The sequence below is a fragment of the Pyrgilauda ruficollis genome, unplaced genomic scaffold, assembly GCF_017590135.1.
Source record: "Pyrgilauda ruficollis isolate IOZ18807 unplaced genomic scaffold, ASM1759013v1 scaffold15, whole genome shotgun sequence".
Lineage (NCBI taxonomy): Eukaryota > Metazoa > Chordata > Aves > Passeriformes > Passeridae > Pyrgilauda > Pyrgilauda ruficollis.
The window spans coordinates 19,468,787-19,482,383 of record NW_024513654.1 but is presented as its reverse complement, the minus strand read 5'-3'; the positions used below and the strand labels follow the sequence as shown (position 1 = coordinate 19,482,383).

At 45.6% G+C, this 13,597-nt stretch overlaps 1 protein-coding gene across 2 annotated transcripts in view; it reads right to left on the bottom strand.

The window, feature by feature from the left end:
* Positions 1-3,528: 3,528 nt before the first annotated feature.
* TLL2 (tolloid like 2) overlaps positions 3,529-13,597 on the bottom strand; it is an 85,644-nt gene continuing 75,575 nt past the window's right edge. The window contains exons 16-21 of one of the 2 annotated variants that reach the window (XM_041461611.1): positions 12,110-12,290; positions 10,691-10,816; positions 9,751-9,878; positions 8,764-8,977; positions 7,505-7,755; positions 3,529-6,339 (exon numbers count right to left, since the gene is read on the bottom strand). In XM_041461611.1, the coding sequence (XP_041317545.1) occupies positions 6,205-6,339; positions 7,505-7,755; positions 8,764-8,977; positions 9,751-9,878; positions 10,691-10,816; positions 12,110-12,290 (1,035 nt within the window). In that variant the 3' untranslated portion in view covers positions 3,529-6,204. Of the gene's footprint in view, positions 6,340-7,504; positions 7,756-8,763; positions 8,978-9,750; positions 9,879-10,690; positions 10,817-12,109; positions 12,291-13,597 lie in introns of those variants that run through there. The other variant, XM_041461612.1, reaches the window with a different exon arrangement.

Genomic DNA, 13,597 nt, shown 5'->3' with positions numbered 1-13,597 from the left:
ATTTGCTGCTTTCACTTCCAGGAAAACGAATTTGCCCAGGAGAGGGCCTGGCACGAATGGAGATATTCTTACTCATAGCCACCATCTTGCAGAACTTTACTTTGAAGTCTGTTGTCAACCCCCAGGAGCTCAGCATAACCCCGACTCTGAGTGGGACAAGCAATGTACCTCCTGACTTCCAGCTCTGTGCTTTCCCCCGCTGAAAAGCACTGAACCACTCTCCACTGGCCTGAAAATGGCCATTGCTTTACATGTTCTTTACTAAAATCAACAGCAGGAGCATTGGCCCACCTTTCCCAGGCCTTCAGGAAGGCAGTCCAAACACAGGAACAAAGTAGAGACCTTTGAAGCCTCCAGAACTCCACCAAACCGCAGGAGGCCCTGGGTGACATTGCAGCCTCTGGCACTGCTGCTCTGTCCCCGGATCATTGAGGACAGTGGCTGCATCAAACAGCCACTCTTGGTTTTCTCACCAACACAGCTCCCGTGGCAGCACCTGCAGCACGTGTCCCACCAAGACCTGGCTTTGCAGATGGACACTGCTGCACGTGTGTACAGTCATGTAAATATCCAATCCAATAAACACAAATCTGTTTATGACGATTTGAGCTGTTCTTTAATTTGGGTCAGGGCAGTGCCCACATCTGCTGCTGCACTGCAGAGTAGGTCTGCAGAGCCTGTGGCCAGCAGCCTGTGGGAAGGGCTGTCTCTCCTGGGCAAGGATCCTGCCTTTGTCATCCACTGTGCTCACTGCTGCTGCCTGCAAGGAGCTCCAGAGCAGCCACAGCACACCACCATTCGGGAAGGCTCATAGTGCTGGAGGAGAATGGTATCCTGCAGCCTGTCTGCCAAATGAAATGAATACATTCATGCTTTTTGCAGCCTGTTGCAAGGAGATCACTTACCTGAGCATTGGAGGCTGCAGCCAACTCTCTGTTGGCTATTTTCTACCATCAGTATCACTGATGGGATTTAGATGCTCTTAATTAAAATAAATGGAATCAGGAAAAGGGCAGAGTCTCTTATTTCCACCTCCAGCTACAATGTGGTGCCCTTCTTTCAGTAAAAGGCCTGATGGTTTTCATAAAAATATTCCACACCTGATTACTTTCTTCTGGGCTTCTTTGTTCCTGTGGTCTTTGGTTGTGTCTGGATGTTCAGTTTGTTCTGTTTGTCTTGATCTTCATTTGCATTGATACTTGTTACCTGCATCATGATCATATAAAAGTCCTAGTGGCAAAACATAATTTCTGTGATTGGTTGTCATGTGGTACTCAGAATCCATATGAGTACTGGAGAGAAAACAGTGTGCAAGAATTCCCACTGTGGCAGCAGCCCTCTGGTCACATTCCCACCTCCCTTTGGAAATATTTAGCATTTCTTTGATGGAAATATCACATTTGCCCACAGCTCAGGTCCATCCCTCTTTCTTCCTCCATTTGTTCCCATGAAGACTGCAGCTCTAATGCCTGTGTACTCTAAAACTATGGCAAACCATTGCTGACTGCTCATCTGGGATGGCATGAAATGGACAGGCGTGCATCAGAAACAGCAGCCATGTATGAGACCCAGGCACAATGGAGAGGAGATTGCCTTGAGGTTTCCCTTAGTCTAAGGCTGCCCTTGGAGCCAGTCCTGCAACCCAGCAGCATGGGTGCTTTGTTGAGAACAAGTTAAAAATGGCTTACATCTGGAGGTCTTGGAGGGGATGATTCATATTCCTGTCCTTCCTGCCCACTGGCATGCTGATTCATCTCAGGCTATGAACAAAACTGTGACAAACAACATCTTTCAACAATTCACAAACAACTGCATGAGAAGCACGGGGCAGTGAGAAAATGTTTCCTCAGTAAAGAGCACCAGAGCAGAGGACACACTCAGGGGATAAATAACCACACAGGGGATAACATTGGGCATAATATTCAACATCTCCTAAGCTGGATGCAATAATGCTGTGTCATTTGGAACAATGACAGCATCCTCTTGACACCTACCCATGAGAATGACCTTGCAGAGGTCCGTGCAATATCTAGGGCACCAACCTCCTCTTTGCTCCAACTGCCCTAAGACCCAACAACACCTCCAGGACAGAAATGCTAAAATCCAAGCAGGTATTTGAAACCATCTCTTGCACTGTAAGGAAAGGCAGAGCTTATGAAGGAGTTGAGTTTGGTTGATCTGGTTGGGGCAGAGAAAGGGAGGGTTAAACACCCCCATGGAGCTTTTCAACTAATCAATAGTTGGTGCAGTGCCTCACCTCTCCTGCTTTCTGACATCCCCCTGATACTCCCATCCAAAGACCCAACTCTCACTCACCATTTCATGCTTCTCCATGAAAAATCCCTGCATGCACTATCAGCAGACTGCCCAATGTCAGGGTTAGTGCTCCTTTTAGGATAAGATTCTCTTCCTGCTAATACATGCAGGGCCTGCAAAGCAGAAGAGATGATGGCATTTCTCTTGGGCTGACTCAGACAAACTGGCTGGGGCCCAGAACATCCAGGCTCTGGCACACACCTGGGAAGCTGGCCTTCAGGGCACTGGAGCTTCCATACCTTCTCTATCAGCTGCATGGCAAATAAGGCAGCTTCTGGCTCTAAGGCTGCACTTCAAACGAGGCACAGAGGGGAATCCTGCTTTTGCTTTCTAAGGCTACCACCTCATCTGCCAGAGCATTTGCTGGAAATGCCAGGACAAAGTGGAAGATTTCTACTGGCTTGATGCTGAGACCAAGGAGCCTGCCTGGTCTGAGGCATCATTCTTTGTCTGAAGTAAGTTGTGCCACTGGGTCACACTGTGCCATGGTACTCGGCTGCAGCAGGCTACATGGGGATGCTTATTCCTTTCTTCATCTCCGCTGCTGCGTTGCCTTTGGGAACAGCTGGGAGAAAATTCAGATACCATGAAGGTTTGGGTAGCTGTGACACACACCACAGAGCTGTTCTGGGTAGTGGAACACTCATCAATTAGGAGTGTGCTGGGGAAAGAACTCAGGCATGGTCCTTAGCAAGCAGGGTAGACATAAAGCACTGGACAGAAAGAGGAAGAAAAGCATTTGAGTTGCTGCCATAGCAGCATTTTGCTGCCAAGGATTGTGGACTAAAACTTTGCAGTAAGGAACATCTGCCTCAGCCTGCTGTCCTTCGCACAGGAGTTTCAAGTCTCTGGGTGTTTGGCACCTGCTGCTGAAGGCCATAGGCTGTCATGTAGCAAATGAGCTGGTCCTTTGAGAAACACTTGTAGACTAATTCCCAGACCCCTGACCTTTACCACTGCAGACTGGCTAGAGTCGGGGGATTTCACACTCGTTGGCATGGAACAATCTGCCCATTGGCTTGCCACCTTCTTTATCTGCCCCACTTTCTAAATGCTCCCTTGATTGCAAAAGCCATTGCCAACCTAAAGGCCCACAGGAAAGTTCCTTCCCGGTATTAGCAGTAGACCCAAACAACAGCTGGCAGAACAAGGTATATAGTAAGAAATTTCCTCCTCTTCAAGAAGTGGAAAATTCAAGCATACAACAGAATGTACAGCTGAATCCATGGTCTTTAATGAATGCCAAGATTTGTTCTGGACACAGATACATTTGTGATTGTCCCCACACCCCCGCCTTCTCCCCCTCTAAAAAGTATTTTAGTCAGTGAAATGTAAAACCACACAATGACTGGAATACATATTCACACATCAGAGGGTTTGATATTATTTTTCTTAAGAAAGTTTCACTCATTTAGAATTATTGACTGTAAAGTCCAGTCAGTACAGCAGAAATATTCTACATAGATCATTTGTTAGAATGCACAGTACAATATTTGTGAACACACTGTCACAAAAGACACCTGGATGAACACGAACAAGTGTCATAGATCTGTCAAACCACATTGCAAGCATCTGCATCAAACCAACCTGGGGTGTATGGGAAATTACCAGAACATGGAAAAAAGATTTTAAAGTACATGGGAACCTGCTACATTCACTTTTCTTTAGAGTCACTGCTACCACTAAAAGGTCAGGAAACTTGAACTGCTGTTTGTCACCTGAAACTTTGCTTCTGTTTCACAGGGGTTGATGTCACACTTTAATTTCCAGACCTGAGTTACTGTAATTTTGCTTGAACTGGAGCAAAGAAGAGAAGGATAAACGCACACCCCATCTAGTAGAGCTCACTTCCCCCGACTGCATGGTCAGATCAGAGGTCTTGCCGGTAAAAAGGCCACAAAATTTTAAAAAATAAACAAAGCAGAGCTAAAATAAAGCAAACGAAAAACCCCAAACAAAAATAGAGATAACATGATTTTATACAGCTTGCAATAAAGCTATAGTCAACGGTACAGTATTTTTCACATTACACTTTTTAAGGCTTTGACTACTGGTGCTCTACATGCACATTTTATATACATATAATCCTCTCTGTGTATGCATAAATTACTTTACTTTTCTTGATCTAAGCAAGAAAATATTTTCATGCATTTGCTTCTCCTAGTATTCACAATACTTGGCCCATATTCTAGTCAAGGATTTCTGGAGAGGGCTGGGTCTATTTATTATCCATCTGAAATACCCTTATCTCCAGGAATGTTGTTTGTGCCAGACAGTGGCACTGGCCCCACACTTCTCCACAGTCATACACAAGAGAGGAGGTTCCACTCCAAAGCCTGACAGCACAATGGTTATGTAAACATAGTAATCCTTGGATTATAAATACTTTATTAAAGCTAACATACCTCAGCTTTTAGCTCATAATTGCCCATGAGTGCCTTAATGCAACATTCAAAATGAAGTATTTTTTTCCTCCCATGTCAACTGCTCAGTTACAGTGCTTCCCCCAAAACACACTCTTCCTTTTTTGTTTTTGAAAGAAGCACCAAGCTACCTGTTAATTCTTCAAGCCTGTGGCTGTGTAGTTCTCACAGGCAAACAAGAACATGTCTGAGCCTCATAGCTCTAAGTGCTCTAAGTCAAAGTTACCATCTCACTTGCACCCTTGCCGTGAAGTTAAGAGACTGGGCCATGCACCAGTGACAAGTGGGGAGGAAGCAGAAATCAGAACTCCTCCATTCCTAGCCCCATGCCCGCAGCTTGCAAGTTTGACACATTCCCAGAGATCACCAAAGCTGACCTGTAGCGTGGTCTGTGTCCCTCTGCCTCAAAGGACACCCTGACTTCCCCTGCCCCAGCGATTCCTTCAGCAAGATGTTCTGGCCAGCTGAAGTTGCAGAGCACTCCCAGGTTGTGGTAGGGAGCCCTGGGGAGAGCAGCTCTGCTGTGAAAAGGAAGGGCTCACAGGGAAGTGGTAGTATGGAAAGGAATCAGTGTAAAGAAGGCTGAGAAAGCAGGCATGGGTGGAGTGAGAAGGAGAGATTCCTTATTTAAGACAGGGCCTGGACTGCTGCCACAGCCCTCTGAGCTGCCTCGCACGGTGGTGTAACCAGAGCATGTTGTCAATACTCCTGTTACTAAGCTTTGCCACCATCACACAGCTTTGCCTTGCATCCCACCACAACATTTCCGTGTCAGCCACCACTCTTACCTTGGGCACTGCAATGAAGTACTTCCATTCAACATATACCATGAGAATTACCACACACCAAATACTGGGTCGTCCTCATTCCCTGGAATCCAAGTAGCTAGAAGAGACTGTCCCTTTCCCCTGCCTTGCTCTCCACTCAACAAGAAGCAAGACAATAATAGAGAGGACAGAAAGAGTGATGCAGGCACAGCCATCTGGTTGTTCTCTTATTGCACAGAGTAGTTGGGACAGGTAGGGGAGAGTATGTGGCTCACAAAGTCCTTTGAAAAAATCCTACTGGATGTCTGTCCAAAACACTTGCTCCAGAAAATACGTTCAGATAGCTCATGTGGATGCTTGGGAAATGTCACCTAGAAACAAGATATGCAAGAGACGAAGGCTATTCTCAATTCAAGTTCAGTCTTCATTCAGCCCCATGGCAAGTTGTGCAAAATACAATGTTTATGCCCTGGCAGGTGTGATTAAAAGACAATTTTTTGATCCTGGGTAAGTTAACAAGAAAGGGTCATGCTAATAATTGCAGAGGCAAACGTTTGAGACTGGATTTAGTTTTAGTTACAGAAAATAATGTACACTGCTTTTGGCCAAGTGCACAGAAGCTTTTAAAAAAAAAAGACAAAGATCACAGTTAAATGTCTCAATCTTCAGATGGGGAATATCTGTGAGGAGCAGTCAAACTATTTTCTCATGTGCAATACATCCTGAAATTTGGTACTTATGTATTGGGCATGAAATCCTTTCTTGTTGATGGTGTCATCTGTATGGAATCGAATCATAATGGAATCCCCTGCAGAGTAAATTTCTTCCAGAGGCTGCAAAAAAGGAAAGAAGACAGTACACAGAGGTCATATATGGAGACTAAATAACTGTCTGCACCATGACACTAGAGTTTAAGCCCACAGTGAAGACAGACTGGCCAGTAAACATGAAGACTTGAATGCTCAGCATCTCCTGCCCTGATCTGCTTTCCTAAGCACATTCCTTTGCTCTTTATGTTGGAAGACTGAGGTCAGTCCACTCTACAACCCCAGCCCTTCCAGCCGCTTTCTTCACAGGCCTCGCTGAATATTCTCATTCCAGTCTTCAGGTTTATTCTAATTTGTCATTGTCTTTTCAGGAGAAAACTGGAACCTGTTTGGTAGCTGAGGCTCTCCCAGAGTTCAAATAACTCAGGTACTTATCTTACATGACAGTTCTGGTTATGTCCCACACTGTTGTGACCTGCTGCAATCCCCTCGTGCTTCCCTTTCCCAGCCATTCTTCATTCATCAGTGTGCAGGTAGGTAGATTACTACCCAGCTGCCCTGAGCTTCTTCACACCAAGCTGCTCTGCCTTTGTTTGCCTTGGTTTCCAGACCATTTCCTCAGTTTGTGAGGACTTCTTCCACACACCTGATCCCTGATTGTCTCTCTTTAAATTCAATAAGAAACATCTCCATTTAATTGCTGAAGGCCTAGAGAAATCAAACACAGACCCTCTGATTTCAAAAACCACATGCCATTACTCATGTTAGAATCACTCCTGGTAACGGGGATGCAGGTGACAGTTTAGGAGACAGCATGCCATCCATCCTAAAGGCAGCAAGCATCACACAGCTCTAAGGCCCTCCACCACTCACCCTTGCCATAGCATGGCCACAATAACTTGGCTTGAGCCATGAAACAGCACAGGATGAAACTGCCCTTTGGAAGCCATTTCCCACATTTACACAACACTGACAGCAGGGCTGGGGCACAGCAGCATGGCAGTCTCATGCTGCTGTACATGGCCCTGGGTTGAAACAGTCAGTCAGCAAGAATTTTCCAGCCAACACTGTGTAACAGAAAATGGCTGTGATCTCCTGAGGAAGGGAAAGAAGCAAAACCCACAAAGCATTCTCAGTACCAGTTGACAGCTGCCCCTCTCCAAACACGGTATGAGGATACTTCCTTGCCCCCCTGAGCGATCCCCCTGAAATCACCGCTGTCATGGCTTACCCCCGAGCCACAGAAGCGTCCCAGACGGGGTGCAGTGCTGTCGTAACCATCGTAAATCTCCATGTAGTCGTACCCACAGTCAGCCTCCTCCTCTATCTCGAATATCTGGAATATTAGCTCCACCCCATAACCATCTTCAGCTACAATCACCCATTCACAGTTGGCTTGACCTGGGTAGTTGTTGTCCCCAAACTGAGCATGGGAATACAGATCCTTAGCTTGTACTTCAGCCTTTAAAAGCCCACCACACTCTGAAGGGAGAAAAGGACACAAAACAGTCTCTCAAAGTTTTACTCACAACAAAGACTCATCCCACTTTTGGGTCAGACATGAGCAGAGAAGACCTCCAGTTTGAAGTGCAATAGGAAAGTAATTAAACACTGCACCAAACTACAATAAAACTCTGAATTCTACAGTCACCCAGGAATTCAAAGGCCCACAGAGCTTAGAGGAACTTGGGTTTTTTGGTATAGAACACATATGGAAAGAGGTGATCAGTTTAGGCTGGCAGCATAGGGTTCTTGACACATACACTGGGAAATTTTATTGTATTAGAAAGCAACCGCTTTGCTCTTTGCATTTGTCCTGTAGATAAAATCCTGACCCCAAGTATTTTTTCAGCAGGAAGCAGAAGCACATCAGAAAACTGGTGACCAAAACAATCCTTTCCTGCCCACACAATGCACAAAAGTAGCCCTGTGTTTGTGCAGAACTTGCATGCTTTAGCAGAGTTTTCCTGCAGCCAATGAGGAAGATGCTTCTTCACCAGTGTCAGGTGCACGGCTACTTTGAGCATGTTCCATCTATTTACAGTGACAGGGATTTCAAACAAATGAATGTTGGCACAACATACCCACCTCTGGGCTGCACAGATAGGAGGATCAAGTTGTGCCTGTCCACAGCACAGCTCTGCTTCTACCACAATCAGTCTAATGTGGGCGTGTTCTGAGGGTGGGCCAATACACAGGCTAAATTGCATCACCTCCTTTTCCAATGGTTGATGTGGAACAAAAAGGATTGTTGCTCAACCAAATACCTCCAATTCAACATAAGAGCCTGAACAGGAATGTGCAATACCAAGAGAATTCGAAGATGTTATGGGAGCTGCTATTTATGGTATGGCACTGGCAGCGGTCTGGGAACTGAATGTACACCACTTAAAATTTAGGAGAAAGGTGTGTCTGTTTATATCTAGTAAAAATTTAGTGAGACTTACTGAGATCTTTTGGCACTGGGGTATTGGCAGGCAACCAGCTTACCTGTGCTGTGCTTTGCCTGGAAACCTCTCCTTTGCACAGAAGCATCAGAGTAAAACCTGAGGAACATCTTGTTGGTAGAAGACACTACAGGGTCTGGTTTCTTGCTGCCACAGAAGCGGCCAAGGATAGGTGACTTGCTGTTGGGCCCATCATACATTTCCAAGTGGTCATAGGCACATTCTTGGTGCTGCTCAATCTCAAACTCATTGAAGGTCTAGAGCAAGAATATGGAGAATTAAGACAGTTGTAAATCTGACTATGCAATTTAGCATATGGTGAAATGCCAAGTGAGAAACAGATCAAATGGTACATCTGTCCCACTCTCCCCACACACTAAAACAGAATAATGTGCTTTCAGATAAGAGTCATCTCAAGGTAGCAAAGACCAGAACTCCATATCAGTGTGCTGTGTTGCCTCAGCCTTGCTGCCTCACATGGGTGCATGACAACAGTTATCAACTGCAAGCCTTATAACACTTATTTTTCTGGCTGGAAATTCTGCCCACCACACCAGAAGGGCAGTTCTGTAATATCACTTCCACTGAGCACAGGGATTTTTTCCCCCAATACATGGGCCATTTGCACAGCTTTGGGCATGTCCTGCCATTTGTAAAATGGGCCTGACACCTCTCCCTCAGAGGGGCTGGCTCAGCCACCACTTAATGCAGAAATGGCCCCAAGGGAGTGGTTCACAAGGAGGGGTAGGGGTGGGAGGGCATTTATGCCATCTGCTTACAGAGCACAATACTCTACAGCTGTCATCTGCTGGAGTCTCCTCCAAGCTGCCTCTCCTCTGTCTTGTATTCCTCTGAGACCTTCTGCCCTTTTGCAAGCCAGGGCAGCCTCCCAGAAAACTCTTCTCCAAGAGCCCCAAAGAGGATCCAAGGGCATCAGCCTCCCACTCACACAGTGGTAGTGGGAAGCCACTTCAGCTCCTCACAGCCCAGCCTGCTTCTTGCCTCACACGCCCGCTCTCTGGCTACTCACTACTTTCACTCGGTGGCCAGGTGTGGCAGAGATGTCCCAGGTGCACTCTTTCCGGCTGGGATACTTGTCAGGCCAGTTGGGACTGCTCATCATTCCCTCTGCACCATTCAGCTTGTGCTCACAACCAGCTTGGGAGAGAGAAATCGCATTGGGGCAAGTCTCACATGGCAACCCTGTAGTGTCCTACATGGTCCTCTCTGCCCACTGAGACCCTCTGCAGGGCAGAGATATGGAAGGCTTCAGTCACCAAACAAGACCTTTTAGTATTACTCCATAGTTCTGGTGGGTTTGTCCTATATTTATTTTGAGCTAACCTGGCAGATGGTGAAATGGACCATCTCACTCCCCTGGGCCTCATTAACCTAACCTATGTCCTCACACCCTAATCTATTCTCCTGCTCATTCACCTCATCTGCCCTGTTCTAGGGCCATGATGTCAACTCCTCCACAGTGTTAACTCTGGTGCTATCTCAGCCTTGCATTGTTTTGCCAATTTGGAGAGCTTTATCAGCTCATGCAGAGGTCAGACAAAGACCAGAGACTATATACAGGAAAGCCATGGGAGCACATAGCAGGGATAGGGGAGCAGGAAGAAAGGTAGTTTTGGCACCAGCAAGTGGTTAGATTTCTTTTCTGACTCAAACACAATAATTAAATGAAGCAGCAGTGACAAGTCTAATGATGATGTCCCACAACTGCTCCTTTTGCAAGTCAAATTTCTCATCCCCACCCTGTGCATCCCCTGTGGGCATATAGAGAGCAAGACTGGGGAATGGGAATGGTCCTATTTCTAGCCAGTTTTGCAGCTAGCTGGGGCTTTTTCACTGCCCTTGCCTGGTATGCTGTACAAACTTCCTTTCAGCTCAGGGCAGGAAGCGCCCTGAACCAAACAGTGTTTGAAGTACCTTGGCATTCCCGAGGGCAGGGGTGGGGACTTTACCTTCTTTACAGTCGTGGCTGTTTTCATGCAGCACAAAGCCATTTCTGCAGTGGCACATATAGCTCCCAAAGGTGTTGATACATTCATGCTGGCAACCACCATTGTCTTTGGAGCATTCATCCTTGTCTGGGCAGGATCAAACCAACAAATACTGAGTTAACAGTGACACAGGCTGCCACAGTCAGCAGCTGAGAGCCCCATACCCAGGCTGGCAGATAGCAATGCAAACCTCCAACTCTACTGCTGGATTAGTCCAGTAAGCATTTTAGCTCAGATCCTATTCTCTTCAACTGCCTCACATTCTATAAAATGTATCACAAATGTGTTCTATTTTATAATGTAAGTTTATTAGTTAAAGACTCCTGTCTAAACAAGACCTAGAGCAGCATCTCATTCTTTAAGAATAGAGTCCAGGAAAATCATCACACAAATTCACTAGCCGAGGTAAAAATCTACTTTATATTTTCAAGTTCTTATGTGCTCTAATGAGCCTCCATTTCTAAATAGCTCTGTCTGAGAACAAACAGCCAGGTGATTAAGAAGATCTAAGGTATGAGCTGCTCCCTGAAGCTGAAATATATCCCAGTGGATCTTGACTCCTGTGTGTTCAGGACTATGCATTCCTCAATCTCACCTTCTGAGCATAGGATCTGCTCATGGTTTCCAGTTCACTTTAATTTATGAGAAGTTTATATCTACTTTTTCTTGGGATAATGACCTCCCTAGATCTCATTAAATTCATCTGTTTCCTCACTCCCAAACATATTTCTAGGTGAATCATACCCACCTCATCCTTCCTCCTTTTTTATTTAATAAGTCAAACCCTTAGTCCTTATTCTACTCTGCACCTGTCCTAATTCAAGGCCGTTTTGCCTGATCATTCTCCTCAAAAGCATTAATACTCCTAGGCCTCTGCTGAAGAGACACAACGAAATTGAATTTCTGCTTCCAAATGCCAGACAGTTAACCTCCAGAACTGCCTGCCAGCAAGGTACATCACTGGCAAAGGATTGAGAACAGGATGAAAAACTTCCACTAGTACACGCTGCTTTGATGGGAATGATTACTATATAGAACACTACTGGAAATTTTCTACATCTTCTAGTTTCAGAGGAAAAAGCTTTCCTCTAATCTTCTAGAGACAGTAATAACTTCTAGGGTTAGGTTACACATTGCTTCCTGCTGTAGAAGGACTGGAGGTATTGATGGAACTCATGCATCTTGCTGACACCACACTATGAAACTGGACCACACACTGCACTGAGAACCCAAGATGAACGTAACACAGAACAGAGCAACCATGCTTTTAGATTTAATGAACCAGGTCAGGCTCTGGCAGGATGTTGAAGAAAGTTCACCAAAACCAAGAGGTTCAGTCAGAGGAGACAGGTAAGCAAGTGAAAGAACACAGTCACATACCAGAGAAGTAGTGGACTTTAAAGCCTTTCTTGGAGACCGTGTTGTCTGATTTGAACTCCAGCCTCATGTTGTTGCCATATGACGTGATTACCTCAGGCTTCTCTGAGCCGCAAAATTTGCCATGTAGCTTGGAATCAGAAGCCAGCTCACTACGAACCTCAACATAGTCATATTTACAGACCTGCCAAGAGAGGAAGACATTTCTCAGCTCTTGGTCTTGGAACAGAGCATTTCAGAGAAAGGGGACAGAGAAGGAACAGAAACAGCCTCAAATACACTACTCACTTGCCCAAAATCTTGTCTGTTAGTTTTCTCACCCCTTCGCTTCCTGCCCTGATCTTAAAGGATGGGTGTGTTTTTCAGAATAGCAAAGGTTCACTGAATTTAGCAAAAGTAATCATTTCCACCTTATCCAAGAACCTGACAGTGCTGAATGAACTTTAGCAGCCTCCTGAATTATGGAAGTGCCACTGCTCCCATTTACAGTGGGAAACTCAGACCTGAATGCTTTATTCAAACTCTACTGTGCATGGCAAAGAACAGACGCTTTTACTGTTACTTCCTTTACCATTGAAGAACTCTACTTCATTGTTCATTTCCAACTATTTTCCTGCAAAAGCAGCACTGGGGAGGTGGGAGGTAGGACACCTATTAGGGATGGAAAATACCTACAATTATGCAAAACTAATAGAGAAAAGAAGCCCATTGTGCTGGTTTTGGCTGGGGTAGATTAAATTTTCTTCACAGTGACTGGTACTAGGCTGTGTTTTGGGTTTGTGCTGAGAAAAGGCGTGATAATATCAAGACTTTTTGTTACTGCTAAGCAGGAGTTGCACAGAGCCAAGACCTTTTTTTGTTTCTTGTACTGCTCTACCAGTGAGGAGGTTCGGGGTGCTCAGGGAGCTAGGAGGGGACATGGCCAGGACAGCCAATCCTCACTGAAAAAATGGATATTCCATACCACAGGACATCATACCAGTATATAAAGTGGGCATGAGTAGAGGGAAGAAGGAGGAAGGGGAGACATTTGGAGTGACATTGTCTGTCTTCCCAAGTAACTACTATGTGTGATAGAGCCCGGCTCTCCTGGAGATGGCTGAACACCTGCCTGCCCATGGGAAACAGTGAACTAATTCCTCATTTTTCTTTGCTTGCATGCGTGGCTTTTGCTTTATCTATTAAACTGTCTTTATCTCAACCCATGGGTTTTTCTCACTTTTACCTTTCTGATTGTCTCCCCCATTCCACTGGGGGAAAGTGAGTGAGCAGGTGTGTAGCTGCCAGACTGGGTTAAACCATTGCACCCACTTATAACAGAACAGCTTTAATCCTTCCACTCCACAGAGAAAGCAAATGCAGACTTCAAGGAACAGTCACTGTTATTGGTGTAATTACACTGAGGGTGGGAAAACAACCAGGAGCTCCACCAGTAAGACAGAGCCTCTTCTTCCTTGTACCCCAAGGATTTATCCAGCTCTGATTTAGCCA